Below are 26,833 nucleotides of genomic sequence, written 5' to 3' on the forward strand. Positions count from 1 at the left end.
CTTGTCAGATGTTTGACCTTGGGCAAGTCACTTCACTTCTCTGGGCCTCTGTTACCTCACATGTAAAATGGGGATTAAGACCGAGACACCCATGTGGGACATGGACTGTGTCCAATCTGATTACCCTTATCTGCTCCGGTGCTTAGAACAGTGCCTGGCGCATAGTAAGCACTCAACAAATACCGCCCCCAAATTAAAAAAATACTCTGTAATTTATTTTCATGCCCCGTCTCCCGCTGGAGACGATACGTTCCTTGTGGGCAGGGAACGCATCTACCAACTCCGTCGTACTGTCCTCTCCCAAAATGCTTAATACAGCATACTCCACACAGTAAATGCTCAATAAATGCCACCGATTGAATGATTCTGTGCAGCAGGCTAAATCTGTTTTAGAACAGATAATAATGTTGGTATTTGTTAGGCGTTTACTATGTGCAGAGCACTGTTCTAAGCGCTGGGGTAGATACAGGGGAATCAGGTTGTCCCACGTGAGGCTCACAGCCTTCATCCCCATTTTACAGGTGAGGTAACTGAGGCACAGAGAAGTAAAGCGACTTGCCCACAGTCACACAACTGACAAGTGGCAGAGCCGGGCTTCGAACCCATGACCTCTGACTCCCAAGCCCGGGCTCTTTCCACTGAGCCACGCTGCTTCCCAAAGCCTAGGGTTTGAGGCGGCCCTCTCGCCCTGCCCGACCCCATGCCCTGGATGGAGTTTACAGGTTCATCTCAGGGCTAGGAGAGAATGGCTCGGTCTACAGGAATCCACCCACTCTCTGGTACAGTCATCTCGGGGTGGTCTGGTGCTGCCTGGCCCCCTACTCTTCTCTTATTATCATTACTAATAATATTTATTACGTAAGATCATGTATTTTATTGTCATGGTACTTGTTAAATACCTACTCTGGGCCAAGCACTACAGTAAGGGCTGGGTGAGATAAACAGTCCCTGGTCCACGTGGGCCGACCGTCCGAGCAGAAGGGAGAACAGGTATCAATCCTGTTTACAGGCTGCGGCCCAGAGGAGTGAAGTGCTTGGGTCAGCCGACAAGTGGGGGACCTGGGATTAGAACCCAGAGCCCCTATCAGGCATGTAACAGTGCCTTCCACATCTTCCCCGCCTATGAGGGAGGCTGTGAATGCTAACGGGGTGTCGCCCTCTCTTTTGAACCACGACAGCCTCCTCCGGATGCTATTTGGCGACGGTTGACCCTTGGGCTCTGGATCTGCAGGACTGACCCCGAGAGGCCCTCTCCTTTGTGTGTCCTCCTCCAGCCTGGGGAAGGAGAGACTGGCGAGGAGAATTCCTCCCCACTTTACCGAAGGGAAGACTGAGGCCCGATCAAAGGTATTTATCGAGCCCTTACGGTGTGCAGAGCGCCGTACTAAGCTCTTGAAAGAGAAGAAGAGAGTCAGTAGGCCTGATCCGTGCCATCGCGGAACTCGGTCTAGTGGATGAGACAGAGGTTAGAGGGCAAGGACTCATCCGAGGTCAAACATCCTGTCAGTGGCAGAGCCAGATTCTGTAACCAGATTTCCTAGTAGCCAGGCCCCAGCCCCAGCTAACCCCCTCCACCCCCTCCAGTAATTTTTACCAGGCTTCACACTACTTATCGGAGCACCCAGTCGGCTAATTCAGCCCCCAAGCTCCCCCCCGACCGCCTTTCCCCCCTCCCCATGTGCCGGGAGCCAAAGGCTACTCTTAAGGTCCGGCAATTCTCCCTGACATACACTTGACCTATTTTTCAGCTAGATAATTAGCAGGTAGCAAGCGACCGGAGAGCAGAAGGGATGGTTTTTCATTAACTAGAGAATTGCTTGCCGGAGTCTGGCCTTGCTGGAGTTCCTCCTCTCCGAATAGGTTTTCCTGGGCAGTAATTTCTTGCAGCTGGCTTCGGGCCTCTCTGTGGATATTGCCACTCTATTATTCTCATCTCCCTCTCATTCTCTCTCTCTCTCTGTCAGAATAACAACTCGACTCCCGGCCCTTTACAAAGGGGTTGAATAGGCCCGAGATCTTGGCTTTTTAAGGTGTCATCATCTGCCGGCAAGATGGTATCGCGTGAGGGAAGGAAGCTTTTTGTCTCTCCTCCCTCTGGAAGTTCCATCTGTCGGACTTACCAATCGATGGCATTCACTGAGTGCTTACTGTGTGCGGAGCACTCTACTAGGCACTTGGGAGAGTACAGAGTTAACAGACCACACTCCCTGTCCACAACGATTTACAGACTTTGAGGAACTTTCTGCATCTATTTGGTCCAAACGCTTCTTCAACTGAGAAGCAGCGTGGCCTACAGGAAAAACACAGGCCTGAGAGTCAGAAGGAAGTGGGTTCTGATCCTGTCCACTGAGTGACTTAGGCAAGTCACTCGACTTCGCTGCTGCCAACATCCCAGGGACCTCTGCTCCAGCCTCTTTGCTCGGGGCCTGCCTCGGTTGCTGCCGCAGCACTGAAAAAGGTGCTCGTGGGCCACGCCCCGTGGGAATTGGCGCACACACACACACACCCCCAACCCACCCCTGTGGACACCCCCTACGCAGGGGGGCTGCCAGTGCCGAGAAGGATTTTCACAAACAGAGTCTGGAGTGAGTCCTCAGCCCCGTGATCACTCCCAGGAAACCCTCACCTAGCAGGGAATGTTCTGGTCTCCCCATGGGACCTCCTTGCGGCCCTGGTTTTCCCACCCGACAGCCCCACGACGCACCTTGCGGTTTCTGGGGAACAGAGTGGGGGGGACCCTGATCCTTGACCCCTGACCCCTGACCCGGGAGCTCTGCAGGGCTGGCAGTGGCAGTCCTGCCGTGGATCTAGCTGGAGGGGGGGAAGCGTTTGGAAAGAGGGCGGAAGGGAGCGCCCCCGCTCAGAGCAAGGAGCGGCCCGTCTCACCTTCTGCAGATCTGAACGGATTCCTTGTTCGTCCCCGCTGACCCCAGGTTGCACCACTGAGCAGGACGTAGGAGGTCACTTGGGTTTTGGGAGAAGAAACTCTTTGGAAACTCTGTAGGCTCACTCTCTCTATAGCCAGCACCTCTTTCCCTCCCTGCAAAATCCCACCCCTCTGCAGAAACGCAGAGCCTTTCCCCAAAGCCTCTGCCTCCCCCAGAGGAAAAGCTAGGCGGGAGCCGGTGGTCCCCTCTCCCTGGTGCCGCTGCGGAGACGGCGAGAGCGTGAAGCTGGCTGTCGGAAGATTCTGATGGAATAAAAAAAAAACCCAAATGCGGGCAGGGGTCCTGAGGGCAGGGGGCAGCGGCCACTTGGCCTGTCTCACCGCACCATTTATCTCAGCCTTGCAGTAAGAACCCCCGGTGTCTCCTCTAGCTCCTTTAACTGGCAGGCCAATGGATCTGTGCTAATCTCCTCGCTTCCCCGGGGGGCCCCGGGCCGGTGGAAATCTGTCCAGGGTCAGCAGTTTGAGAAGACTGCAGAGCCCGCTCTGGCAAGGCTAGAATAAACCGGTGCGGGGGAAAGGTCGCGGGGGGAGGAAGGGGGACATGGGGCTTCACACTGTCTACTCTCTGCAGATTGGAAAGAGAGAAAGGAGGGAGAAATGCAGAGGGGAAGAGAGAGAGAGAGAGAATGACAGAGGACAGGGATGTGAGAGAAAGATACACAAACACAAGAGAGACACCAAGAGCTGGGCAGGCAGAAGAGCAAAAGAACGATGGAGCAAGACAGATGGGGAGGAGAGGAGGGAGGATTCAGGACAGGGAAAGAGGGAGGTGAGGAGGGAGAGCGAGAGAAAGAGGGAGGCAGTCGGAAAGACGGGGGAGTGGGAGGGGAGACAGCAAGAAGGGGGGAGAGCAGGAGGCAAGAGAGTGGGAGAGATGGGGAGAGCGGGAGAGAGAGGGGGAGAATGGGAGAGAGGAGGGGAGAGCAGGAGGGGGAAAGAGTGGGAGAGGGAGAGCAGGAGAGACTGGGAGAAAGAGACACAGGGAGAGTGGGAGAGAAAGAGACACTGGGAGAGAGAGGGGGAGAGGGAGAGAGATGAAACAGACAGAGTTTGAAAAGACATGGGAGAGAGACATGGGGTGAGAGAGATGGAGAGAGAAAGATAAAGGAGAGAGTTAGGGAGAGAGAGAGATGGGGAGAGAGAGACAAAGGGAGAGAGACAGATAGAGATGGGGGAGAGAGATGGGGGGAGAGAGAGAGATGGGGGAGAGATGGAGAAACTGGAGAGATGGAGAGAGATGGGGAGATAGACATGGAAAGAGAGATATGAAAGAGAGAGAGAGAGAACACAATGGACAGAAGACCAAGTCAGGTACAGAGCTGCAGGGTGCTGCAGTGGGGTGGTCCCCAACATCCAACCGGACTGTGCCCAAAGAGAAGACCCCTCTCAGGAAAACCCGCTCATGATCACAGAGCCCCTGCTGGAACAGAAACCTGACTCAAGGGAAGGGAGAAGGGGAAGGGGCAGGAGAGTGTCTTGTAGCTGTTCCAGATTTTTGGGTGGGGGACGGAAACTGTGCCCTCAGGGTGGCACAGTTCAGATCCCCTGGCACCCAACAGCCTCCAGATGACCCTGGGACGGTCTCCAGATGTCACCACCGAGGGACCCTGGCAGAGCCATCAGTGCCTTGACTTGACCTCCCGGCCCGCTTCGGCTCCTCTCCCCACCCAGCCCACGGCTCTGTCTCCCCCAGTGGTCTCAGGAGGGTTGGAGGGGCCCTCGTGGACGCTGGGTGGGGAGAGGTTGAGGCCCCGAGGAACACTGGGATCTGTGGTGTTAATTCACTACGTGCAGAGCACTGTACTAAGCGCTTGACCGTACTAAGCGTTAATGGCCCGGCATCTTGGGCCCCTTGAACTCCACACTGTTCCCACTTCCCCAAGGGGAAGATCCATATCCCCTAGGAGTTAGTATCCTCTAGATTGTAAGATTGTGGGCAAGGAATATGTTGCTTCAGTGTTACATTGTACTCTCCCAAGTGCTTAGTACAGTGTGCTGCACAGAGTAAGTGCTCAACAGATTCGACTGACCGCCCACCTGATTATCCACAAAAAACCCCCACGATCAGCCTCGTCCTCAACCCATCCTCTCTCTAGGAACAAAGAGACCCTTCACTTAGCGGACCTCAACCCGTCCCTGAGTTGGGGAACACAGAACCGCCCCCCGAACCCTGGAGGAAGATGGTGGGGTACACATTTCAGTGGGAGCCCCCAACCTTGAGCAAAGTTGGAGAAGCGGCGTGGTGTAACGGATAGAGCACGGCCCTCGGAGTCAGAAGGTCATGGGTTCTAAGCCCCGCTCTGCCCCTGTGTGACCTTGGGCAGCGTCACTTCACGCCTCTGGGCCTCAGTGACCTCATCTGGAAAATGGGGATTGAGACTGTGAGCCCGGTGTGGGACAGGGCTCGCGTCCAACCCCATTTGCTTCTAACCACCCCAGCGTCTGGGGTGTCTCTACAGTTTGTACGGTGTCTGGCACATTGGAAGCACTTAACAAATAGCACAGTTATTATTATTACTATGATTATTACCCCCCCAAATGACTTCTCGGCTCTGCCGGCCTGCCTTGAGAGCAGCCTCAGCGGGCTGGGCTTCCCCAAGCAGGCTGACCTCAAACTGGTGGGGCCTCCGGAGGAAACAGCTCTGTGAAGGGCAGTGATGCTTTAGGGGACAGAGATGGGGCCGCTGATCCCCTCCCCTCCCTCCGTTAAGGCCGCCCCCCTGCAAACCTGCTCTACGCACCCCCGGAAACAGTCCCAATGACCTCTGGGGCAGTTCAATCCCAGTGACCTTCGCACCTAATCTCACCGCCTGCGGCTCCGTCCCGCCAGCAACTCGGGGATTACGAGGCTTCGGAGCCAAACCGCTGGCACTGGCATTGCTTGCCCCCGCCCCGCGGACCGAAATCAATGAGAAGCCAAGATTCTTCCAATTATAAAGACTATCGACTGCACCGCTCCGCTCCGACGTCGAAGGGGATGCAGAGGAAACTCAGCCATCCCCCAGCTGCCAGTGGCTCGGAGCTCCCAGGCTTCCAAACCACAAGCCCTTAGCCCGGAATCCCCGGGCCGGGGCCCTTCCAACCGGTCCACGGGAGGCCAGCGGTGGCCCGCTGCCCCCACAAAGTGCAGCAACCGCGGAATTCCCCCTTTTTCAAAATCCGCATAGGGCTGGGCTGGCTTTTCTTCACTGCCCCTGATGGTTGCCCGTGGAGGAAATAGGAGAAAGCTGAAGAACGACAGAATTCAGTAGGGAAGCAGCATGGCCTAGTGGAGAGAGCACAGACCTGGGAACCCGAGGAACCTGGGTTCTAATCCTGGCTCTGCCTCTTGCTGCTGTGACCTTAGGAATGTCACTTAACTTTTCTGTGCCTCGGTTGCAAAATGGGGATCTGATATGGGACAGGAACTGAATCCGGCCTGACTACTATGTAACTACCCCGGCACTTAAAACGATGTTTGACGCACGGTGAGCACTTGAGAAAAACTATAAAAAATAAAGAGTCGTTCGATCTAGGCGGCAGCGGCGGAAAGAGCCCTGGGGCCGGGAGTCAGGACCCCTGGGGCCGAACCCCGATCCTGCCACAGGCCTGGGGGTGACCTTGGGCAAGTCACCTCACTTGTCTGTGTCTCGGTTTCCTCATCAGTTAAAGGTGAATAAGAATCGCCTCTTTCACTCTCACGAGGATGTTATGAGAATGAAATGAGGCTATTTTACTATTACACACAGGCCAGAGAATTCCCCTCTGTTCTTGGGGATAATAACGATTGTGATGTTTGTTAATCTATCAATAGTATTTATTGATATTGGCTGCGTGCAGCGCACTTAAGCATTTGGGAGAGTACAATAAAATAGAGTTGGTAGACATTCCCTGCCCAAAAGGAGCTTACAGACTAGAGGGGCAGCTTACTATATGCCAAGCACTGGAGCAGGAATTAAAACAGCGAGATCGGACACTTTCCGTATCCACCACGGCGCTCGCAGTCTAAGATGGAGGGAAAACGGGTAACCCAGTCCCCATTTTACAGATGAGCTGAGGCGCTGTGAAATGAAGCGACTTTCCCTCGGTCACACGGCAGGCAAGCGGAGCAAGCGAGATAAGAACCCAGGTCTTCTGACCTCCAGGCCCATGCTCTTTCCACTAGGCCATACTGCTTCTCTCCGGATTTAGCGCTCCGCAGTGCTTTAAGGAAAACACCGGAGCCCAGGAAAGAACGGACACCCACCCACTCTGCGATTTAGTAATTCCCCAGCGGGGAGATGCAGCATGGTCTAGCGGAAAGAGCCCGGGCCTGGGAGTCCAAGGACCTGGGTTCTAATCCCGGCTCTGCCCCTTCTCTGCTGTGTGACTGCCGTTGAGTCGCTTCCCTCCTCAATGATCTCAATTGCAAAATGGGGATTAAATCCTCCTCTCCCTACTTCGGCTGTGAGCCTCATGTAGGACGGGGGCTATATCAAACCGGATTCTCTTGTATCTGCCCCAACGTATGGCACTCAGCATACGCTGCTTGGTGTATATCACACGCTTATCAAATACCATTGGAAAAAAAAAAAACCAAAACATACCCATCAGCTGTCCTCCCCAAACCCTAAACCAGGTCACCAGGGTTCGGGAGTGGCTCAGTGGAAAGAGCCCGGGCTCGGGAGTCAGAGGTCAGGGGTTCGAATCCCAGCTCTGCCACTTGGCAGCTGTGTGGCTGTGGGCGAGTCACTTCACTTCTCGGTGCCTCAGTTCCCTCATCTGGAAAATGGGGATTGAAACCGTGAGCCCCACGTGGGACAACCTGAATCCCCCAGCACTTAGAACAGTGCTTTGCACATAGTTAGCGCTTAACAAATACCCCCATTTATTTTATTTTAGCAGAGTATGTTGGGGATGCGGTCACACTGGCTCCCAGGGTGGAGAGAAGACCCAGCCACTCTGACCTCCCCAGATTTCTCCTCAGCCTCCCAGAGAACCCAAAGTCACCGTAGGAGACCCTACAGGCTGTCCCCACTCAAGGGTGTGATATGTTCGGTAGCCTGCCCTGCTCCAGTGGGCCAGTCCGGGGGTCTGAGACTAGCCCACCTTCCCCATCAGATGCACGAGAGACGGGCCTCTGTCTCCCCCCCCCCCCCCGGCCCCTGCCTCTCCCCCAGCACCAAGTGCTGACGCCTGCCGGGGGGCAGGGCAGAAGGGAAGTGGGCTACTTCGCCGGCCTCCGAGACCAATCAGTCACCCCCTCTCCCGGAGTCCTCGTTTCCTCGGGGAATAGTCCCCTGACCAGCCAGAGGAGATGGCAGCTGGCACCTGTCCCCCAAAATTATCCATGGAAAGGGACAAGCAGAAGTGACACGCCTGAGGGAGCCGGTGTCAGACACGGTGACGCACGGCACAGCAGACGTCCCCACCCACCTGCCGGGAGGCACGGGACAACAGTAATAATAATAATAATGTTGGTATTTGTTAAGCGCTTACTATGTGCAGAGCACTGTTCTAAGCGCTGGGGTAGACACAGGGGAATCGGGTTGTCCCACGTGGGGCTCAGAGTCTTAATCCCCATTTTACAGATGAGGGAACTGAGGCCCAGAGAAGTTAAGTGACTTGCCCACAGTCACACAGCTGACAAGTGGCAGAGCTGGGATTCAAACTCACGAGCCCTGACTCCAAAGCCCGTGCTCTTTCCACTGCGCCATGCTGCTTCTCCAAGCCCGAGCTCAGAAGCCCTCCCCGGTCCCAAGGAAGCCGCGGCAGGCCTGGCCCCGTTCGGCTTGGCCCAGGCCCGCTCCCGGCCCTGACGACAACCGGCCCGCGTCTGACAAAAGCCAATCTCCTCATCGCGCACCGGAGGTCCCGCGGACCGAACCCGTGCAGCTCCCTGGTAGAGTAGTCCGAGAGAAGCGGCGTGGCCTAGAGGAAAGAGCCCAGGCCGGGGAGAACACCTGGGTTTGAATTCCACCTCCATCACATAATAACAACAGTAGTACCTGTTAAGCACTTATTTTGTGCCAGGGACTGTCCTATGCGCCGGGGTAGTTACAAGCTAATCCGGTTGTCCCCCGTGGGGCTCGCCGTCTTCATCCCCATTTTACAGACGAGGTAACCGAGGCCCAGAGAAGCGAAGCGACTTGCCCAGAGTCACACGGCTGACAAGCGGCGGAGCCGGGATCAGAACCCACGCCCTCTGACTCCCAAGCCCGGGCTCTTCCCACTGAGCCACGCTGCTTCCCTGCGCCTCCTGTGGAACCTGGAACAAGTCACTTCACTAGGCCTCAGTTTCCTCATCTGGAAAATGAGGATGAAAGATGGGTTTCTGCCCTCCCCCTTGGAGGGTGAGCCCCGGGTGGGACAGGGGCTGGGCCTGACCTTATCTCTACCTCAGCTCACGTGGTGCTCAACCCCTAGTAACCCCTCAACAAATGATCACGGTTATCAGTACCGGAGAGGACCCCGTCCCCCCCCCCCCCCCCCCGGAGCCAAGCCCCGAGGCTCACGCACAGCGGAAGCGGTTGGCTGCCCGGGACGGCGGGCACTTCTATCCCTTAAGCAGGGAAGCAGGGTTCCGTGCTCCTCCCCCTTCCCGCCCCCACTGGAACACTGTTCCTCGCACTGAATCCTAGCTAAAAATTCCAAACCACCGCCCCCCAGACCCCAGAGGCTCAGCCCCTCCACAAAGGGAGACTCGCTTCTGGCCTCCGGGGAGCTCCAGGAGCAGACGGTGCGGTCAACGTCACTCCGGCCGCATCCCTGCCCGTTCTCCAGTTCCAGCCGCCCCGTCGCCCCATTCCCTCCAACCCAACAGCCCCTTCTAGCACTTCCGGACGCGTTCCCTGCCTCCACGCTTCCACCGTTCCCTGACCATTCAACTTCTCTTCTCAGTTCCTCGGCTGTCTTCATCCAAGAATAGTCGCTCTACTTAATAATAATAATGTTGGTATTTGTTAAGCGCTTACTATGTGCAGAGCACTGTTCTAAGCGCTGGGGTAGACACAAGGGAATCAGGTTGTCCCACGTGGGGCTCACGGTCTTCATCCCCATTTTACAGATGAGGTAACTGAGGCACAGAGAAGCGAAGTGACTTGCCCAAAGTCACACGGCTGACAAGTGGCAGAGCCGGGATTCGAACCCATGATCTCTGACTCCAAAGCCCAGGTTCTTTCCACTGAGCCACGCTGCACACACTTGTTCGTCCTATTGCTTCCCCTGTTCTGGCGGTAGTAATAGCCTAATACTAATAAATATTATTTATAAATAATAGTATCCTCACTGAGTGAGAAGCAGCATGGTGCAGTGTCTTCATCCAAGAATAGTCGCTCTACTTCTTAGCGCACACCTGTTCTTCCTATTGCTTCCCCTGTTCTGGCGGTAGTAATAGCCTAATACTAATAATACTATTTATAAATAATAGTATCATCACTGAGTGAGAAGCGGCACGGCGGAGTGGATAGCGCAGGGGCCTGGGAGTAAGGAGGTCACGGGTTCTAATTCCCGTTCTGCCACGGGCCTGCTGTGTGTGATCTTGGGTAGGTCACTTCACTTCTCTGGCCTCAGCTACCCAATCGTCAAATGGGGATCGAGACCGAGAGTCCCATATGGGACAGGGATTCTGTCCAACGTGATCTGCTGGGATCCATCCTACCTCTTAGTACCGTTCCCGGCACGCAGTAAGTGCTTACCAAATATCGCAATTATTATTATAATTACTAATTACTAACTGCTACACCCGAGCACTTCTAGAGGACCTTTTTGATAATTACGGCTGTGGAATCGGGGGCTCCGAGGATTTACTGGTTCCACCCCTTCCTCTCCATCCCAACGGCCCACATGCATCTACAGACACCTTCGTCCCCTCCCAACCAGGGCACACGGGACTCTCACACCTTACACGCACGTGCGAAAATGCATATGCAAGCCAACACCCTCCTCCGGGGGTACGACACCCCACCCCGGCTCCAAGACCCGCCGCGTTTCAACCAGGATCACTCCTGGTTTTCCTGGCCCAGTTACCCTGCTTCTGGTCGAAGTGCCCAAGGCCCCCAACAAGTTAGCAAGAGAGCCTCAGCGGCGTGGACACGCTCGGCTTTCCCGCCGGCTGCTGCGGGCCGCCCGTCGGTGCGGCCTGACTTACGGAGGAGGGGGGACGCCGCACCCGAGTCACGGGTCGCTCTCCTCACTTTCCCACCTCCGCAAACACTTTCGACACCGCGCCACTGATAAGAACTCCAGAAGGGGCCACGTACCTCCATCCCGGATGGGCGGAAAACAGTAAGGCGGCCTTACCTTGTCGACGATCAGCTGCTCAGCCCCGGGCTTCAAGGCCCTCCAGCGCCGGCCCCCGTTCCTGCTGGTCCTCCTGACTTCCAGCGTCTTGGAGCCCAGGTCGGACTCGGCTGCGGGAGCACGAGGCAGGCACTGAGTCGCGTTCCCTCTCCCGCTCAAGTCCCCGTCCCTCCCCAGTTCCTCTCCAAGCCCTGCAACCCACTGGCCCCAAGCTGCCCTTCCTGCAAACTGAAATCCAGCTCCCTTGTCACCAGGGGCTACGCTGGCACTTCTACGGGGAGGGAGGGGAACACCACGTTCTCTCAGTTCTTCTTCTTATTAGAATGTTATTTGCTAAATGATTACAAGAGGCCAAACACGGTATTAGGTACCGGGGAAGATACTCAGATCGGTCACAGTCTAACTAGAGGGAGCAGGATTTAATCTCCATTTTACGGATGAGGAAACTGAGGGACAGGGAAGTGAAGTGATTGGCCCAAGGTCTCGGAGCAGAGAAGTGACGGAGCTGGGATTAGAAACCAGGTCCTCTCTTTCCACTAGTCCACATTGCTTCCCCCACCCCATGCGAAAGGTAGTGGGGGGGGGGGGTGCTGCAGAGCATCTGAAATCTCATTCCACTAGCTCCCTTCAGCAGCCTTCTCCAAATCTTTAGCCGGGATAAGGGATGGAGTTTCAGAGTGTCCCTGAGCAGACCCTAGAACCAAAGCGAGGAGGGGAGGAGGAGGGAAGGTGAGGCAGAAGGGGCTGGATAACCCACACTAATAATAAATAATAATAATGTTGGTATTTGTTAAGCGCTTACTATGTGCATAGCACTGTTCTAAGCGCTGGGGTAGGTAGATAGAGGGTAAGCAAGTTGCCCCATGTGAGGCTCAGAGTTAATCCCCATTTTAAAGATGAGGTAACTGAGGCACAGAGAAGTGAAGTGACTTGCCCCCAGTCACACAGCTGACAAGTTGCAGGGCTGGGATTCGAACCCATGACCTCTGACTCCCAAGCCTGGGCTCTTTCCACTGAGCCACGCTAAATAATGATATTAATAAAAATAACGGTGATATCTGTTCTACGTACTAGGCCCTGTACTAAGCACTGGAGCAGATACAAGACAAACAGGCCGCACACAGTCCCTTGGCCTCTTGGGTCCATAAGGGAGGGAGAACAACTATCGAATCCCCATTTTACAGATGAGGAAATTGAGGAACAAAGGAGTTCAGTGCCTTGCCTAAAGCCACACAGCAGACAAGTGGTGGTGCTGGGATTAGAACCCAGGTCCTCTGGCTTCCAGCCCGGGGCTCTTTCCACACTCTGGATCAATGGGCCCTGATTCCATGAGAATAACAGTGATAATAATAGTAAGAGTGGTATTTATTGAGCCCTTATTTTGTGCCCAGCACTCTCCTAAATGCTTGGGAAGACACAAGTTCATGTCAGACACGGTGTCTGCCCCCCCGCCCCCCCCCCCCGTGAAGCCCACGGTTTTAGTAGAAGGGGGGCCAGATATTAAATACGCATTTCTGGATAAAGAAACTGAGGCACAGGGGCCACTTTTCTGACAGGAGAGTCCCAGAGAACCCCTCACACCCCCTCGGCCAGGCTGACGGTAGCGGGTTATGGGGCAGTCTCCGTTCCGCTCACGGGGTCAAAGAGCAAGCAGGGAAGCAACAGGACTGACGGGGAGGTCAGGGTCGACCAGACCTCCTGATGTTCAGGTCCCGCTCCCCCTGCAAAGGCCTGCCCTGGTCTCTGTGAGCGGAGCGGGCGGGGAACCAGAGTCGGGCCTCCACGCACCCCAGAACTGGGCCTTGTCCCCGCCGGGCAGGAAGGAAACCCTAACCTAGCTGGAGGCTTGGGAAGAGGCGAAGATGCGGAGGCCGCTGGAGTGGGAGTGCTTGAGGGGAGAGTGCCCCGGGCTCCGCTCCGGATGTTCTCAGTGCTCAGTACAGTTAGCCAGGCACCCAGCAGGTGTGCGAGAAATACTTTTAGCACTTACTACTAGGGGGAGGGAGAGAGACGACCTGTGAGGTTTGTGTCCCGCGGCCCCCCCCCCCCCCCCAACCCAGAAGCCTACTCTAGCCAGCGTAGGGGCAGACGGGAGCCAGGCTGACTTCGGACGGGACAATCGCACTAGGAACCCCGGAATCGAGGAGGCCGGGCCCTTTGCCCAGGTGGCTCCCCGCTCGACCCCCGCCCCCCTCCCGGTGCAGTTCTGAGGACCTCAAGGGGAAAGCGGATGGCACCAGCAAACGGCGGGTCCGCAGGCGGGCCCCGAGGCCGGACCGGGCCGGCGAAATTTCCCGGCTCTCCTGCAACTCAGTTCCATCCGTTTGGTGCGAGAGGGGGCACCGGGCAGAGTCAGAGGGCGGTGAAGGGCGAGAATGCCCCCCGCCCCGCTAGACCGCCTTAGACCGTCACCGTACCGGGCAGGGAGGAAGCAGATGGACCGCGGGGTCTCAGTCACCCTGACCGCTGGCAGGACCCAGTCCCACCCGGCCCCGGGCAGTCCCCCCCGTGAACGCCATGACACCCTTTTCTCTGGAACAGGTCCCCCCCCCCCGTCGCCTCCCCTCCCCTACCTACCCCTGCACAGATCCCTCCTGCCGTGCCCTCTCCCGACTGGGTGGACAGAGGAGGTTGACGTGGGAAACCGTGGTGGAGAGTAGACCTCCTTATGACTTGGGAGTTGAGCCCAAAGACCCCTGGACGTCCCACCGCCCCGGGATCCGAGGACCCCACCTGTTAGCTCCCCCCGGCTAAACGAGGTCGAGGGAGCAGCCCTGGGAACGCCCAGACACGGTGAAACGGGTGAAGTGTGGAAGAGGGTGGGGGGATCCCGGCCCGGTGCTCCCCGGCACTGCTCAGTTGGCGGGTCCCAGGCCGGCGCGGTGCTCTCTGCCCCGTCCCCCACCCCCCCAACCCTTCAGCACGAAGCGGGACCCCTCAGACCTGCGCCGAGCAGTAGACGCCTTCTCCAGCCCACGCGGTCCAGCCCCAGGGGCGCACTCTGAGACAGCGGCAGCGAGCGGCACCTCTCCAGCAGGATCTTGAAGGGTGGCGTCGGCGGCGATGGGTGGGCGGGGTGCGAGAAGGGCTGCGGAGGGAAGCGGCCAAGGTCAGCGGCCGGTGAACGAGGCGGGCAGGAGGGAGGGAGACCCTGGCGGGGCCATCCCGTCCAAGTCTCGCACTCCGGCCCGAGACCGACTAGATGGAGGCCGGTCCCTCCCTCTCTGCTGCCGGCCAGCCGGCGCCCCTTCCCTCGGGGGCGTCCGGCGCCATGAGCCTGGACTCCCGGGTGACGAGATCGGGACGAGCAACCGGCCCTAGTCACGGTATTATTAATACCGCTGCTGGTTGAAGGTTTACTCTGTGCGAAGCACCGTGCTAAGCTGTGGAGTAGATGAGCTAGGAGGAGAGCGGATGCAGCCTCGGTCCCACGTCCCTCGGTCTAAGGGGGGGGGGGGGGGACAGGGAGAGCACGGAGAGGTTGAGTGACTCGCCCAAGGTTATACGGCAGGCAAGGGGCAGAGCCGGGATTAGAATCCAGGCCTTCTGTCGGGGAACAAAATGGGCTCAAGTGCTCACTGTGCCCAGAACTTTTGGGGAGGGTGGGAGGCCAGGGAGGGAGGCCAGGCGGAGAGAGGCAGCCCGAGGGGCTGACAGCCTGATGGGGGAGGCAGGTCCTTTGGGATCCAGAGGGCTTGTATTCCAATCCCAGAATTAGCGTGGAAAGAGTCACGTGGAAAGAAAGTGGCTTGTGAGTCAGAGGACGCGGGTTCTAATCCCAGCTCCGCCGCTGTGGGATTAACAAATACCATAATTATCATCCACTAAATGTCTGCTGTCTGACCTGGGGGGCAAGTCACTTCACTTCCCCGGGCCTCAGTTTTTGTTTTGGGTTTTTTTTATTTTAAATGGTATTTGTTAAGACCTTCCTACGTGCCATGCACTGTTCTAAGCGCTGGGGTAGACACGAGCTAATCAGGTTGGACACAGCCCATGTCCCACATGGGGCTCACGGTCTTAATCCCCTTTTTACCGATGAGGTAACTGAGGCCCAGAGAAGTGAAGCGGCTTGCCCAAGGTCTCACAGCAGACAAGTGGTTCAGCCAGGATTAGAACCCAGATCCTTGGACTCCCAGGACCATGCTTTACTTCCGTCTCCCTCACTGTAGACCGTAAGCTCATCGTGGGCAGAGAATTTGATCATTTATTGTTGTATTGTCCCCTCCCAAGCGCCTAGTACAATGCTCTGCACACAGTAAGCGCTCAGTAAATACGACTAAATGAACGAATGACTCCTCTAGGCCATACGTGGCTCAGTGGAAAGAGCCTGGGCTTCGGAGTCAGAGGTCATGGGTTCGAATCCCGGCTCTGCCACTTGTCAGCTGTGTGACTGTGGGCGAGTCACTTCACTTCTCTATGCCTCAGTTACCTCATCTGTAAAATGGGGATTAACTGTGAGCCTCACGTGAGACGACCTGATGACCCTGTATCTCCCCCAGCGCTTAGAACAGTGCTCTGCACATAGTAAGCGCTTAACAAATACCGACATCATTATACTGCTTCTCTTCTGTAAAATGGAAGGTCAACATGTGTTTTCTCTCTCTCCTTGAGTAATAATAATAACGGTGGCATTTCTTAAGCGCTTACTATGTGCAAAGCACTGTTCTAAGCGCTGGAGAGGATACAAGGTGATCAGGCTGTCCCACGTGGGCTCACGGTCTTCATCCCCATTTGACAGATGGGGTAACTGAGGCCCAGAGAAGTGACTTGCCCAAAGTCACACAGCTGACAAGTGGCTGAGCAGGGATTTGAACCCACGACCTCTGACTCCCAAGCCCACGCTCTTTCCACTGAGCCACACTACTTCTCACCCCTTAGTCTGTCACCCCTGTGTGGGACGGGGATTGAGTCCCATCTGATTAGCTGGAATCCGCTCCAGTGCTTAACACATAGTAAGCGCTGTGTCTTATCGATGTTGGGGGGGGGGGAGGGGGGCTCCAGAGAGGTCAGGAAAACAAAATGGCAGCCCAGGGCAACCAGCAGGCCCGAATCCCCCATATCTTGGAGGAGGGGATGCAGGCAGCCCACCAGTACATCGCCCTCCCTACCCACGTCGGACTCCTCAGAGCCCACGGCCAGATTCCCGCTCAACGTCCGCCAGGCACACTTCCCAGACAGTCTCCTTTTGGCTTCTGGCTCCAGACTGGACCGGGAATCAGGATGTTCAACTGCGGGGGAGCCAGGAGAGGGTGCTACGGCATCGCGGCTTCGGGAAGCGGCCCCCCCCTCGACTTCAGTGGCCACAGCTCTGGGTTTGAGAGGAGGGGAGAGCAAGGAGGGGCTTCAGATCCTTCACCACGCTCTATCTCCCCTCCCCGCTTTCTCTCTCTAACTGGAGGTCATTTCTCTGGGAAAGGCTCCGAGGACCGGAACGAATATTTGGAGGTTCCGAAGTGTTGGTTTAGAGCCGTGCGGGGTCACCGGAGGGAGACTCGGGGGTGAAGATGGGGGAGTGGGGGGGGGCGTTGGATGGACCCCGCCGGGTCAACGGAGGGAGAGTCAGGGATGGGGAGGGTGAAGAGTGTGGGATGGTCCGAGCTGGGTCACCGGAGGGAGACTCGGGGGTGAAGATGGGGGAGTCGAAGGTGGGGAGTCGGATGGACCCTGCTGGGTCACTGGAGGGAGAGTCAGGGATGGAGAGGGGAGAGAGGAGTGTTGGATGGTCCGTGCTGGGTCACCGCAGAGAGAATCGGGGAGATGGATGGACCCTGCTGGGTCACTGGAGGGAGACTCAGGGATGGAGAGGGGAGAGAGGAGTGTTGGATGGTCCGTGCTGGGTCACTGGAGGGAGACTCTGGGGTGAAGATGGGGGAGCCGGGGTAGGGGGGGAGGGTGAGATGGACCCTGCCGGGTCACCGGAGGGAGAGTCGGGAATGGAGAGAAGAGACTGAGGAGCGCTGGATGGTCCGTGCTGGGTCACCGGAAGGAGAATCGGGGGGTTGGATGGTCCGTGCTGGGTCTCCGGAGGTTGAGGCAAGGATGGGAAGGGGGAGTTGGGGGTGTCAGTGGTCTTAACTATGAGGTTGGGTGTCCAAGAGGCAACCAGCACGGCTCCTCCCGGCATCTCAATACTATTGAATGAATGAATGAATGAATCTCCGCGCCCCCATAGGAGACGGTCCTGGGTTGGGTGGGCCCAGGGGCCGAGGCAGAATGACATTAGGCTGCGTCTGAGGCTCTCCGGGGACTCAGCTTCAGCTTCAGGAAGAGGGCACCCCCAAGTGCCAGGCCCTGTTTCCCTGGAACTACACAAGGCCCTTAATAACACTGGTATTTGTTAAGCGCTTACTATGTGCCGAGCACTGTTCTAACGCTGGGGTAGAAACAGGGTAATCGGGTGGTGCCACGTGGGGCTCGCAGTCTCAATCCCCATTTTACAGATGAGCTGAGGCCCAGAGAAGTTAAGTGACTTGTCCCAAGTCACACAGCTGACAGGTGGCGGAGCCGGGATTAGAACCCGTGACCTCTGACTCCTAAGCCCGGGCTCTGGCCACTGAGCCACCCCGAGGAGACTCACGGCCCAGAGCACCAGAAGAGTGCACCTCTTCGGGCCCATGGGAAACCACAGGGGGATCCCAGAGGAGAAAGTTCTCAGAGCCGGAGGTCCACGGAGCTGTTCGAATCCTGAGTGTCGGGTGAGGTCTTCATAATAATAATGATGGTATTGGTTAAGCGCTTACTACGTGCAGAGCACTGTTCCAAGCGCAGGGGTAGATACAGGGTCATCAGGTTGCCCCCCGCGAGGCTCCCAGTCTTCATCCCCATTTTCCAGATGAGGGAACTGGGGCACAGAGAAGTCAAGTGACTTGCCTACAGTCACCCAGCTGACAACTGGCAGAGCCGGGATTCGAACCCATGACCTCTGACTCCCAAGCCCGGGTTCTTTCCCCTGAGCCCCGCTGCTATCCGCCCCCTAGTCCGGGGCACGCAAGTCAGTGATGCTCCACGAGCCCTGAGGGGCAGCAGCTTTAAGCAGCCCAACGTAGTGGACAGAGCAGGGGGCTGGGAAGCCGGATGCCCGGGTTCTAACCCCCCAGCCCCGCCATTTGCCCGTTCTGTGACCCGGGGCAAGTCACTTAACCTCACTGTGTCTCAGTGTCCTCATCTGTAAAATGGGGATAAAATACCTGTACCCCCACCCCGTCCGCCCGTGGGCCCGAGGCGGGACGGGGGCTATGTCCAAGGTTGGATCCTCCCCACCTAATTACCTCGGATCCGCCCCGGCGCTCAACACGGTGCCCGGTTCAAAGTTACAACAACCTAACAACTACCGGCCCCGCCGGCCCCGCGGCCTCTTTCTGCCCGGCGGTGGTCCGAGAGCGGTCTGGCCCCTTAGACGTTTTTCAAACACCCCAGGGAATGAGCCCGACCGGTCCGGATGTCGCCTCCCGGGGCCCGGGGCCGAGCCGCCTCCGTCGGGAAGCCCGCCCTCCCGGTGGCGCCCCGCGGACGTCCCCACGGAAGCGTACCTTGGGGTCACCGATTTCATGGAGGGAAACGATGGTGCACAAGCTCATCTGGAGCTGGTGGCAGACTTGTCCGTATTTGAGCGGGTCATTCTCATCCAGCAGATCAAAGGAGTCCTGCTCTTCGCTCAAGCTACCGTCATCTCCGTGGTCACAGGAGCCCTCCCGGTCCAGGCCCGGCCCGCCCGACTCCCGCCCCGCCGGCCCCTCTCCCCCGCCTGGCTCGGGGGGCTCGCCGCGACGCCCGCCCCCTGGCAGGGGGGTCAAGACCACCGGATCCCCATCCGAGTCCCGGGAGAGCATCGGGCTGGGCGGGGGGGAGCCGCCCGAGGTCGGGGGATCAGGGTCCTCCGGAGGGGCATCCGTGAGGTCGGGGACGGAGGCAGCGTGGGGCCCAGGCCGGTGAGGGGGCGGGGGGGACTCCCCGGAGCCTCCGGTCTCACTGCCCGACTCGGAGGGGTGGGCTGCTCTGGGGGTGCTCTCAGGGGTGTCCCAGACCCCCGCGTCGGGAACGGCAAAGCCTGGCCCGGAAGAGAAGGAGGCCCGCGCGCTGAGGTTCTCAATGACCAGGGGGTGGTCCGGGCCCTCCGGCTGCCGCTGCCCTCCGGGGCCGGGGCTCCGGGGCCGGTCGCGGGCGTCTGTCCTCGAGGGTCCCCGTAACTTGCGAGCCGCCTCCGCCACGCTGCTGAGGAACCTGACCACGCCCCCGAAAGGTGCCGCCTTGGGGCCCGACTTCTTGGGCCGGCCCAAGGCCTCCTCCCCGGCCAGGTCCGCGTCTGGGGATGGAGGCGGTCTCCCCGGGGGCTCTCCGCCGGCCCGGAGGGGGGTCTCCGGTCCCGGGTCCTCCGCGGCCCTGGCGCCATCTCGGCCGGCCAGCGAGATGCCCTTCAGGTAACTCCAGACGTCGGCGCTCCTGCCCCGCCGGTTGTCCTGCGGGAGCGTCTGGCACCGCTTCCGGCCGTCCGCGACCCCCGCTCTGCCGGCGCGGGGCCTCTCCGGGCCCGTCGGCCCCGGGCCCTCGTCCCCGTCCTCCCGAAGCGCGGCCGCTCCGATCACCCCGGCGTCCCAGGCCGCGGGTCCCCCGACGCTCAGCTCCACGTCCTCGCAGCAGGAATCCAGTTCCTCCGTGTAGCCGGCGAACGAGTGGCGGAAGGGCTTCTGCCCGTCGGCCAGTCTTCTGATCCTGTACACGGCCCTCAGCGGCCCGGAGCCGTCCTCCGGCTCCCCCGGGGGGTCTCCCAGCCCCCGGCCTCGCCCGCCTCCCCCCGCGGAGCCCCTGGACGGGCCGGCCGACACACGCAAGCGCTTGATCGATTTGACCCGATCCATGAAGGTCACTTTGGATTTCACCTCCGCCGCCGCCCGGCCGCCCTCTCCCAGGAAGATCATGGACTGGGGCCTCCTGGCCTGGCTGGCCGAGCCTCGCCTGCGGCTGACCAGGCTCCAGATCCGGCGGCCCTTCGCTTTCTTCTTGAAGCGGCCCCCCGCCTCCTCCTCCTCCTTCCGGCCCACATCGCCGGGCTCGGTGGGATCCGGGCTCCCCGCGTCCCCTTCCGACTCGGTATGGGGTCGGAAGAGTCGGTTCAGGTACCCGTTGGGCAGTCCCTCCCCGGCGATCAGGGTGCCGTCGTCAAGGGTCTCCATGGTCTCAGGGAGGGTCACCGTTCCATGGTTCTCCGACTGCTGTTTTCTGTGAGAGAGAGTGAGGGAAAGACAGAGAGTTAGTGCTCATTCATTCAACAGTATTTATTGAGCGCTTACTATGTGCGGAGCACCGGACTAAGCGCTTGGAATGGACAATTCGGCAACAGATAGAGACCATCCCTGCCCGATGACGGGCTCACGGCCTAATCGGGGGAAAGCGGGCCTCCGTCCAGCCTGCCCTGAAGGCCTGGGTACACTTTGCCGGGCCAGGGCAGAGCCCGGGAGGGGACGGAGCAGAGGGGACAGGCTCGCCGGCCAGACCCCGTCGAGCCGACTGGGAGCGGGCCAGTGGCTACGGACCGGCGGCTCGGCTCCGGTTCAATCAGCGCTCCCGTGGGGCGACGAGGGATAACTGGGCTCCACTTTGGAACTAAGGGTGGGCTTGAGATCCTCCCTGCTCCTCTCCCCGTCACCCCCCCATCCCAGAGTGAGGTCACCTGGCTCGGCTCCCTGCCTCCAGGCAAAGCTACAAATCAGCGAGAGGGAGGAGGAAGGTGAGAGTGACGCCCTCCCAGTCAATCAATGGTATTTATTGAGTGCTTACTGTGTTTCCGGAATTCTACTAAGTGCTTAGGAGAGTGCAGTACAACAGAGTCGGCAGCCGAGTTCTCTACCCACCAGGGGCTTACGGGGGAGACGGGTGTGAAAATAAATTACAGATATGGATGAAAATGCTGTGGGGTTGACTATAAAATGCTAAAAGGATACAGATCCAAGCGCCAGGGAGATGTAGAAGGGAGAGGGAGTAGAAGAAATGAGGGCTTAGTTGGGGAAGGCCTCTTGGAGCAGATGGGATTTTAGAAGGGATTTGAAGAGGGGGAGACTGGTGGTCTTTCACATATGACGGGGGAGGGAGTTCCGGGCCAGAGGAAGGATGTGGGCAAGGGGTCAGAGGCAAGCTACACTCCCAAGCATCTTCTCAGCCGCCCTTGGAAACGGGCACCTGTAGCGGACCATCTTTCTCTTCAGGAAGCGTTACTGCTCGTCCCTCGAAAACCCCTCCTGCTGCACCGAACCAGTGAGAACAAAACAGCTGCTCCATCGGGCCTCGGGACCCCAACCTCAAGAGGGTAAACGGGTCTGTCCCCCCAGGGCCCAAACCTCCTTCCCGGGTGCTCTTCGCGGCCCCACTCTGCTCCATCACTTCAGAAAGAGCTCCTCCGGGAAGCCCTCCTGTGGTGGGCAAGGGGCAGGGGCTCTCCTTGGGAACTGAGCCCTTCCCCAGTCAGCCACACTGAAGAGGTTGGTCGACCCGGTGTCTTCCGGCCAGAGGATGGTCAAGGAGAATGAGATCCATCCTGCCACATCACCTGCCACATCACCCTGGGCACCACAGAGGGAGGGCCGATCCCGAGCCCCAGGCCACAGTCGCCACCACCCACTTCTACTGCCCCGTTGAGGATGTCCAGTGGGAGGAAATGAGATCCCTCAGCGGGAGGAGGAGGCCCAAAGGAACCAAAGACAACGACGACGACAACGAAGACGGGCCCCGATGAAGGCGGGGAAATGGAATGAAACCAGGGTCGGGGGGAGGGGGGGTATACGCCCGCAGGAAATGCCCGGGAGCGGGATCAAGGGGAGGACAGGCCTGAGCCAAAGGGCCCGGGAGAGAGGAGAAAATCAGGACTGAAGGAGAGAGAAAAGGGGACCCTGGAGGTGCAAACTGTGGTGACGAGAGAGGCTGACCGGGGGAGGGCAGAGGATGAGTGGGAGAGAAGAGGGGTCGGGGGAGAGGAGGACGAGGAGAGGGGCTGGCCGGCCGGCTACAGGAACAATAATAATAATAATAATGCTATTTGTTAAGTGCTTACTATGTGCCTAGCACTGTTCTAAGCGCCGGGGTAGATACAAGGTAATCAGGTTGTCCCACGTGAGGCTCGCCGTCTTAATCCCCATTTTACAGATGAGGTAACGGAGTCACAGAGAAGGTAAGCGGCTTGCCCAAGATCACGCAGCAGACAAGTGGCGGAGCCGGGATGAGAACCCACGCCCTCTGACTCCCAAACCCGGGCTCTTTCCCCTCTGCCCTGGGAAAACGTAACGTGGAACCGACCAAATTACGGTCCCAGGGCCCCTTGCTCCATTGGGAACGGTGAGCTGTGCAGAATCACGAGGACTACGGGCTTCCACCCCACCTCCGTACGTCATCCCACTCCTCAGAGCGTCCTGTGGACACCCAGCCGCAGAAACTCCTGACAACCGGCTCTGAGGGGCTCCGTCGGTTCTCCCCCTTCTCCCTATCCGCTGTCTTTTTCACACTCCACCCCAGCTCGCCCTCTTTGCTCCTCTCAAGCCAACCCGCTCACTGCGACTCCCTGTCGTGTCTCTCGCCGCCGACCACTCGCTCACGGCTCCCCCTCTGCCCCGGTGCCCTTCTCCCCCATAACTGGGTGGCCCCTAAACCCCTCCCTGCCTGCCCGGCCCCACTAGGAAGCAGAGTCCCCCAATAGGCTGAGGATGGGCCTGGGCTCCTGCCCTATTTGCAGGGGGGAATGGGCCCGGGTGGCACAGGGCTGGGAAAGGAGAAGTGGCGTCCCAAAATACTCCCTTCTCGCCTAGCTCCACCCTAACCCCAACTCTCCCTGGCTCTTGGGCCAGCCCACTTCCCCGGGCATGTGAACCCCTCCTTGAGCTAGCCAGCTGTGGGTGCCCGGGATCCGGCTCGGACCCCCGTTTCCACAGCTCTGAAGACCCCCACCGTCAGGACGTTCTTGCTGTAAATCTCCCTCGAGCTCAGGTTCGACCAATTCCCCCATTCCGGGCCTCAGGCACTCGGGCGGCCCACGGTCCGCCCCTCCTCGTCGAAGCCCACTGATCACGTGGGCTCGGCTTAGCGACTGGAGATCTGTTGCCGAATGGCCGATTTCAGGGTTACCGTTCATTTTTCTCCTATCTAGACCCCTCTTTCACACGTTCCGTATTTGGCACTTTGGTCTCTCGTTGCCTCCGTTATACCAGGATTTTCTTATATATTCCCAAGCGCCTAACACCTAGCAGACGTCCAATACAGAACGCTACTGAATATCCGGCACAGAACCTTGCCATGAGGGGAGCCCAGTCAACTCCTTGCACGTGGGAGGCGCCCAGTCTAGCATTCTGCCCACCAGGAGGTGTCCAGTGCTGGGCACACAGAACGCACTCCAAATCACACATATCAGAGACCGGCGGCTTCAAATAGTTGTAAAAATAACTGTGGTATTCATTAAGTGTTTACTACGTGCCGGACAATATACTGAACACCGAGGTAGATAGAGAGTGAATCAGGCTGGGCAGTCCCAGCCCCACATCGGGCTCAGTCTTCATCCCCATTTTCCAGACGAGGTAACAGAGGCCCAGAGAAGCCAAATGACTTGCCCAAGGGCTCACAGCAGACACGGGGCAGAGCCGGCATTAGAACCCAGGTCCTTCTGACTCCCAGGCCCGTAATAATAATAATAATAATGATGATGGTATTTGTTAAGCGCTTACTATGTGCCGAGCACTGTTCTAAGCGCTGGGGTAGACACAGGGGAATCGGGTTGTCCCACGTGGGGCTCACAGTCTTAATCCCCATTTTACAGATGAGAGAACTGAGGCACAGAGAAGTTAAGTGACTTTCCCACAGTCACAAAGCTGACAAGTGGCAGAGCTGGGATTCGAACTCATGAGCCCTGACTCCAAAGTCCGTGCTCTTTCCACTGAGCCGTACTGTATCCACTAGGCCATAGTGCTGATAGGATTATCGGCAGCAGTAGAGCTCCTACTTGGGAAAGCAGTGTGGCCAAGCGGAAAAAGCTTGGGCCCAGGAGTTAGAGGACATCCATCAGCTCGCCCCCTCCTACGTTACCTTGCTGATTTCCAGCCCACGAATTTCTCTCCTCGAACGCCAACCTACTCATTCTCCCTCAATTTAGTCTATCTCACGTCCTCCCCGTTTAGTTCTGACAATCCACAATTCTCCCCACCTTCTAAACCTTCCTAAAAACTCACCTCCTCCATGAGGCCTTCCCTGACTAAGCCTTCATTTCCACATCCGCTCTCTCCTCTGCGTCAGCTAGGCACTTTGACATTCACCCCGGCTCCACGACATTTCTATACACATCCTTATTCTCCATTTTCTATCCGTAATTTATTTTAATGTCTGCTTTCTCCTGTAAACAGGACGCTCCTTGTCTTATATACTCTGTTGTATTATATTTCCCCAAGGACTTAGTAGAGTGCCCTGCACCCAGTAAATGCTCAACAAGGGCCACTGATTGGTTGATTGACCCGGGTTCTAATCCTGCCCCCTCCCTGCAGGGTGACCTTGGGCGGCAGCCCGGCCTAGCGGATAGAGCCTGAGCATCAGAAGGACCTAGGTTCTAATCCCAGCTCTGCACTTATCTGCTGTGAGGCCTCTGGCAAGTCAATTCACTCCTCTGGGCCTCAGTGATCTCACCTATAAAATTAACTCATTCAATGGCATTTATTGAGCGCTTACTATGTGCAGAGCACTGTACCAAGTGCTCGGAATGTACAAATCGGTAACAGATAGAGACGGTCCCTGCCCTTTGACGGGCTTACGGTCTAATCGGGGGAGACAGACAGATAAAACAATAGCAATAAATAGAATCGAGGGGATGAACGTCTCATTAAAACAATAGCAAATAAATAGAATCAAGGTGATGTACAGCTCATTAACAAAATAAAAAGGGTGATGAAAATATATACAGTTGAGGGGACGAGCAGAGTGCTGAGGAGAGGGGAAGGGAGGGGGGAGGAGCAGAGGGAAAGGGGGGAAAAGAGGGCTTAGCTGAGGGGAGGTGAAGGTGGGGTAGAGAGGCAGCAGAGGGAGCAGAGGGAAAAGGGAAAGCTCAGTCAGGGAAGGCTTCTCGGAGGAGGCGAGCTGTAAGCAGGATTTTGAAAAGGGGAAGAGGGTGAGTTTGGCGGAGGTGAGGAGGGAGGGCGTTCCGGGATCGTGGGAGGATGTGGCCCGGGGGGGTCGACGGCGGGATGGGCGAGAACGGGGGACGGTGAGGAGGTGGGCGGCAGAAGAGCGGAGCGTGCGGGGTGGGCGGTAGAGAAAGAGACGGGAGGAGAGGTAGGAGGGGGCGAGGTAATGGAGAGCCCTGAAGCCCAGAGTGAGAAGTTTTTGTTTCGTGCGGAGGTTGATAGGCAACCACTGGAGGTTTTTAAGAAGGGGAGTGACAGGCCCAGAGCGTTTTGAACCCAGGGTGGGACAGGGCCCGCGAGCAACCTGATTTGCTTGTATCCACCACAGTTTAGAACAGTGCCTGGCACACAGTCAGTGCTTACCTACCACAGTTAGTAGTATTAGCCCCAGTTTTCTCATCTGTAAAATGGGGATTCGATACCTACACTCCCTCCCTTGGGAGGCCCATGTGGGACAGGAACGGTGTCCAACTTGATTATCTTGTAACTACTCTGGTGTTCAGTACAGTGTTTGGCACATGTTACTTAAATACGACACTTATTATTATTACTAGGTACTTGGGAAATACAGACTAAAGGAGGGGCGTGTTCCCTGTCCACAAGGAGACAAAAACATACAGTTAGAGAGCTCAAAATCAATAACTGAGCAAACGTGAAAAACGAGGGTGGAAGATGGACGTAAATCAGTTCCGAAGTGATCGAGGTCCGGGGTGCTGGGAAATTCATTAAAGTTTGTTGGAGGAGGTGGGATTTCAGGAGGGATCTGACTGTGGGGGACAGCCGGAGTCCGTCTGACTTGGAGGGGGAGGGAGGGAGCTCCAGGCCAGAGGGACAGCGGGAGAGAGGGAGGGCAATAAGGTGGGAGAACAACAGTGAGGCACAGCTAGAAGGATGGTTCGGGAGGAATGACGGCCACGAGTTGGGGAATCCATGGAACAGCACACGGGATCGCTACCTAGGTCCAGTACGGGAAAAATAAAGGGAGCAGCCAGAGTCCTTTTCAACTTAACTACGCTAGGGAATGCAACGAGAGGCGGGTGCGTAGGTGTTGAAACACGCTTCTGCACCTCTGGGAAACCCTTCCAACTCTACACACCTTGGGCATCTTCCAAAGTCGTAGAGACAGGCATTACTATACGCAAACAGATGGGCCCCGGGGGCGCCCACACACCAGAAGACCTGCAGATGGTTGCAATCTGCTTCGCGGAATCGATCGGGGATTAGAGGCTCAAGGTCAATTCAAAGAGGATCAAGGAACCTGAGAGGCTGAACCATCAACCCCAATCCACATGGTGATGCAGGGCTGAATAACACCCTAGGACTCTGTTACCTAGGCAGCACACTTACCCAAGAATGTGATGTTAGACAAGGAAGCGGCATATCCCAGTGGAAGAGAAGACAGGGCCTGGGAGTCAGAAGGACAGGGGTTCTAATCCTGACTCTGCCACAACTGCTGTGTGACTCTGGGTAAGCCATTTAACTT

The 26,833-nt window shown here is 57.5% G+C and overlaps 2 protein-coding genes across 2 annotated transcripts in view; both read right to left on the minus strand.

Moving 5' to 3' along the window:
* ARHGEF9 (Cdc42 guanine nucleotide exchange factor 9) overlaps positions 1-18,895 on the minus strand; it is a 129,554-nt gene extending 110,659 nt beyond the window's left edge. Inside the window, exons 1-3 of the mRNA XM_029067536.2 lie at positions 18,739-18,895; positions 14,153-14,297; positions 11,210-11,319 (exon numbers count right to left, since the gene is read on the minus strand). Of these exons, the coding sequence (XP_028923369.1) occupies positions 11,210-11,319; positions 14,153-14,297; positions 18,739-18,786 (303 nt within the window). The 5' untranslated portion in view covers positions 18,787-18,895. The remainder of the gene's footprint in view (positions 1-11,209; positions 11,320-14,152; positions 14,298-18,738) is intronic.
* The window catches only part of LOC114812843 (collagen alpha-1(I) chain-like), a 31,020-nt gene continuing 23,010 nt past the window's right edge, over positions 18,824-26,833 (minus strand). Inside the window, exons 2-3 of the mRNA XM_029067218.1 lie at positions 18,873-20,425; positions 18,824-18,828 (exon numbers count right to left, since the gene is read on the minus strand). Coding sequence (XP_028923051.1) covers positions 18,824-18,828; positions 18,873-20,379 — 1,512 coding nt within the window. The 5' untranslated portion in view covers positions 20,380-20,425. The remainder of the gene's footprint in view (positions 18,829-18,872; positions 20,426-26,833) is intronic.

Source organism: Ornithorhynchus anatinus, chromosome 6 (genome assembly GCF_004115215.2).
Source record: "Ornithorhynchus anatinus isolate Pmale09 chromosome 6, mOrnAna1.pri.v4, whole genome shotgun sequence".
NCBI classification, from domain to species: Eukaryota; Metazoa; Chordata; class Mammalia; order Monotremata; family Ornithorhynchidae; genus Ornithorhynchus; species Ornithorhynchus anatinus.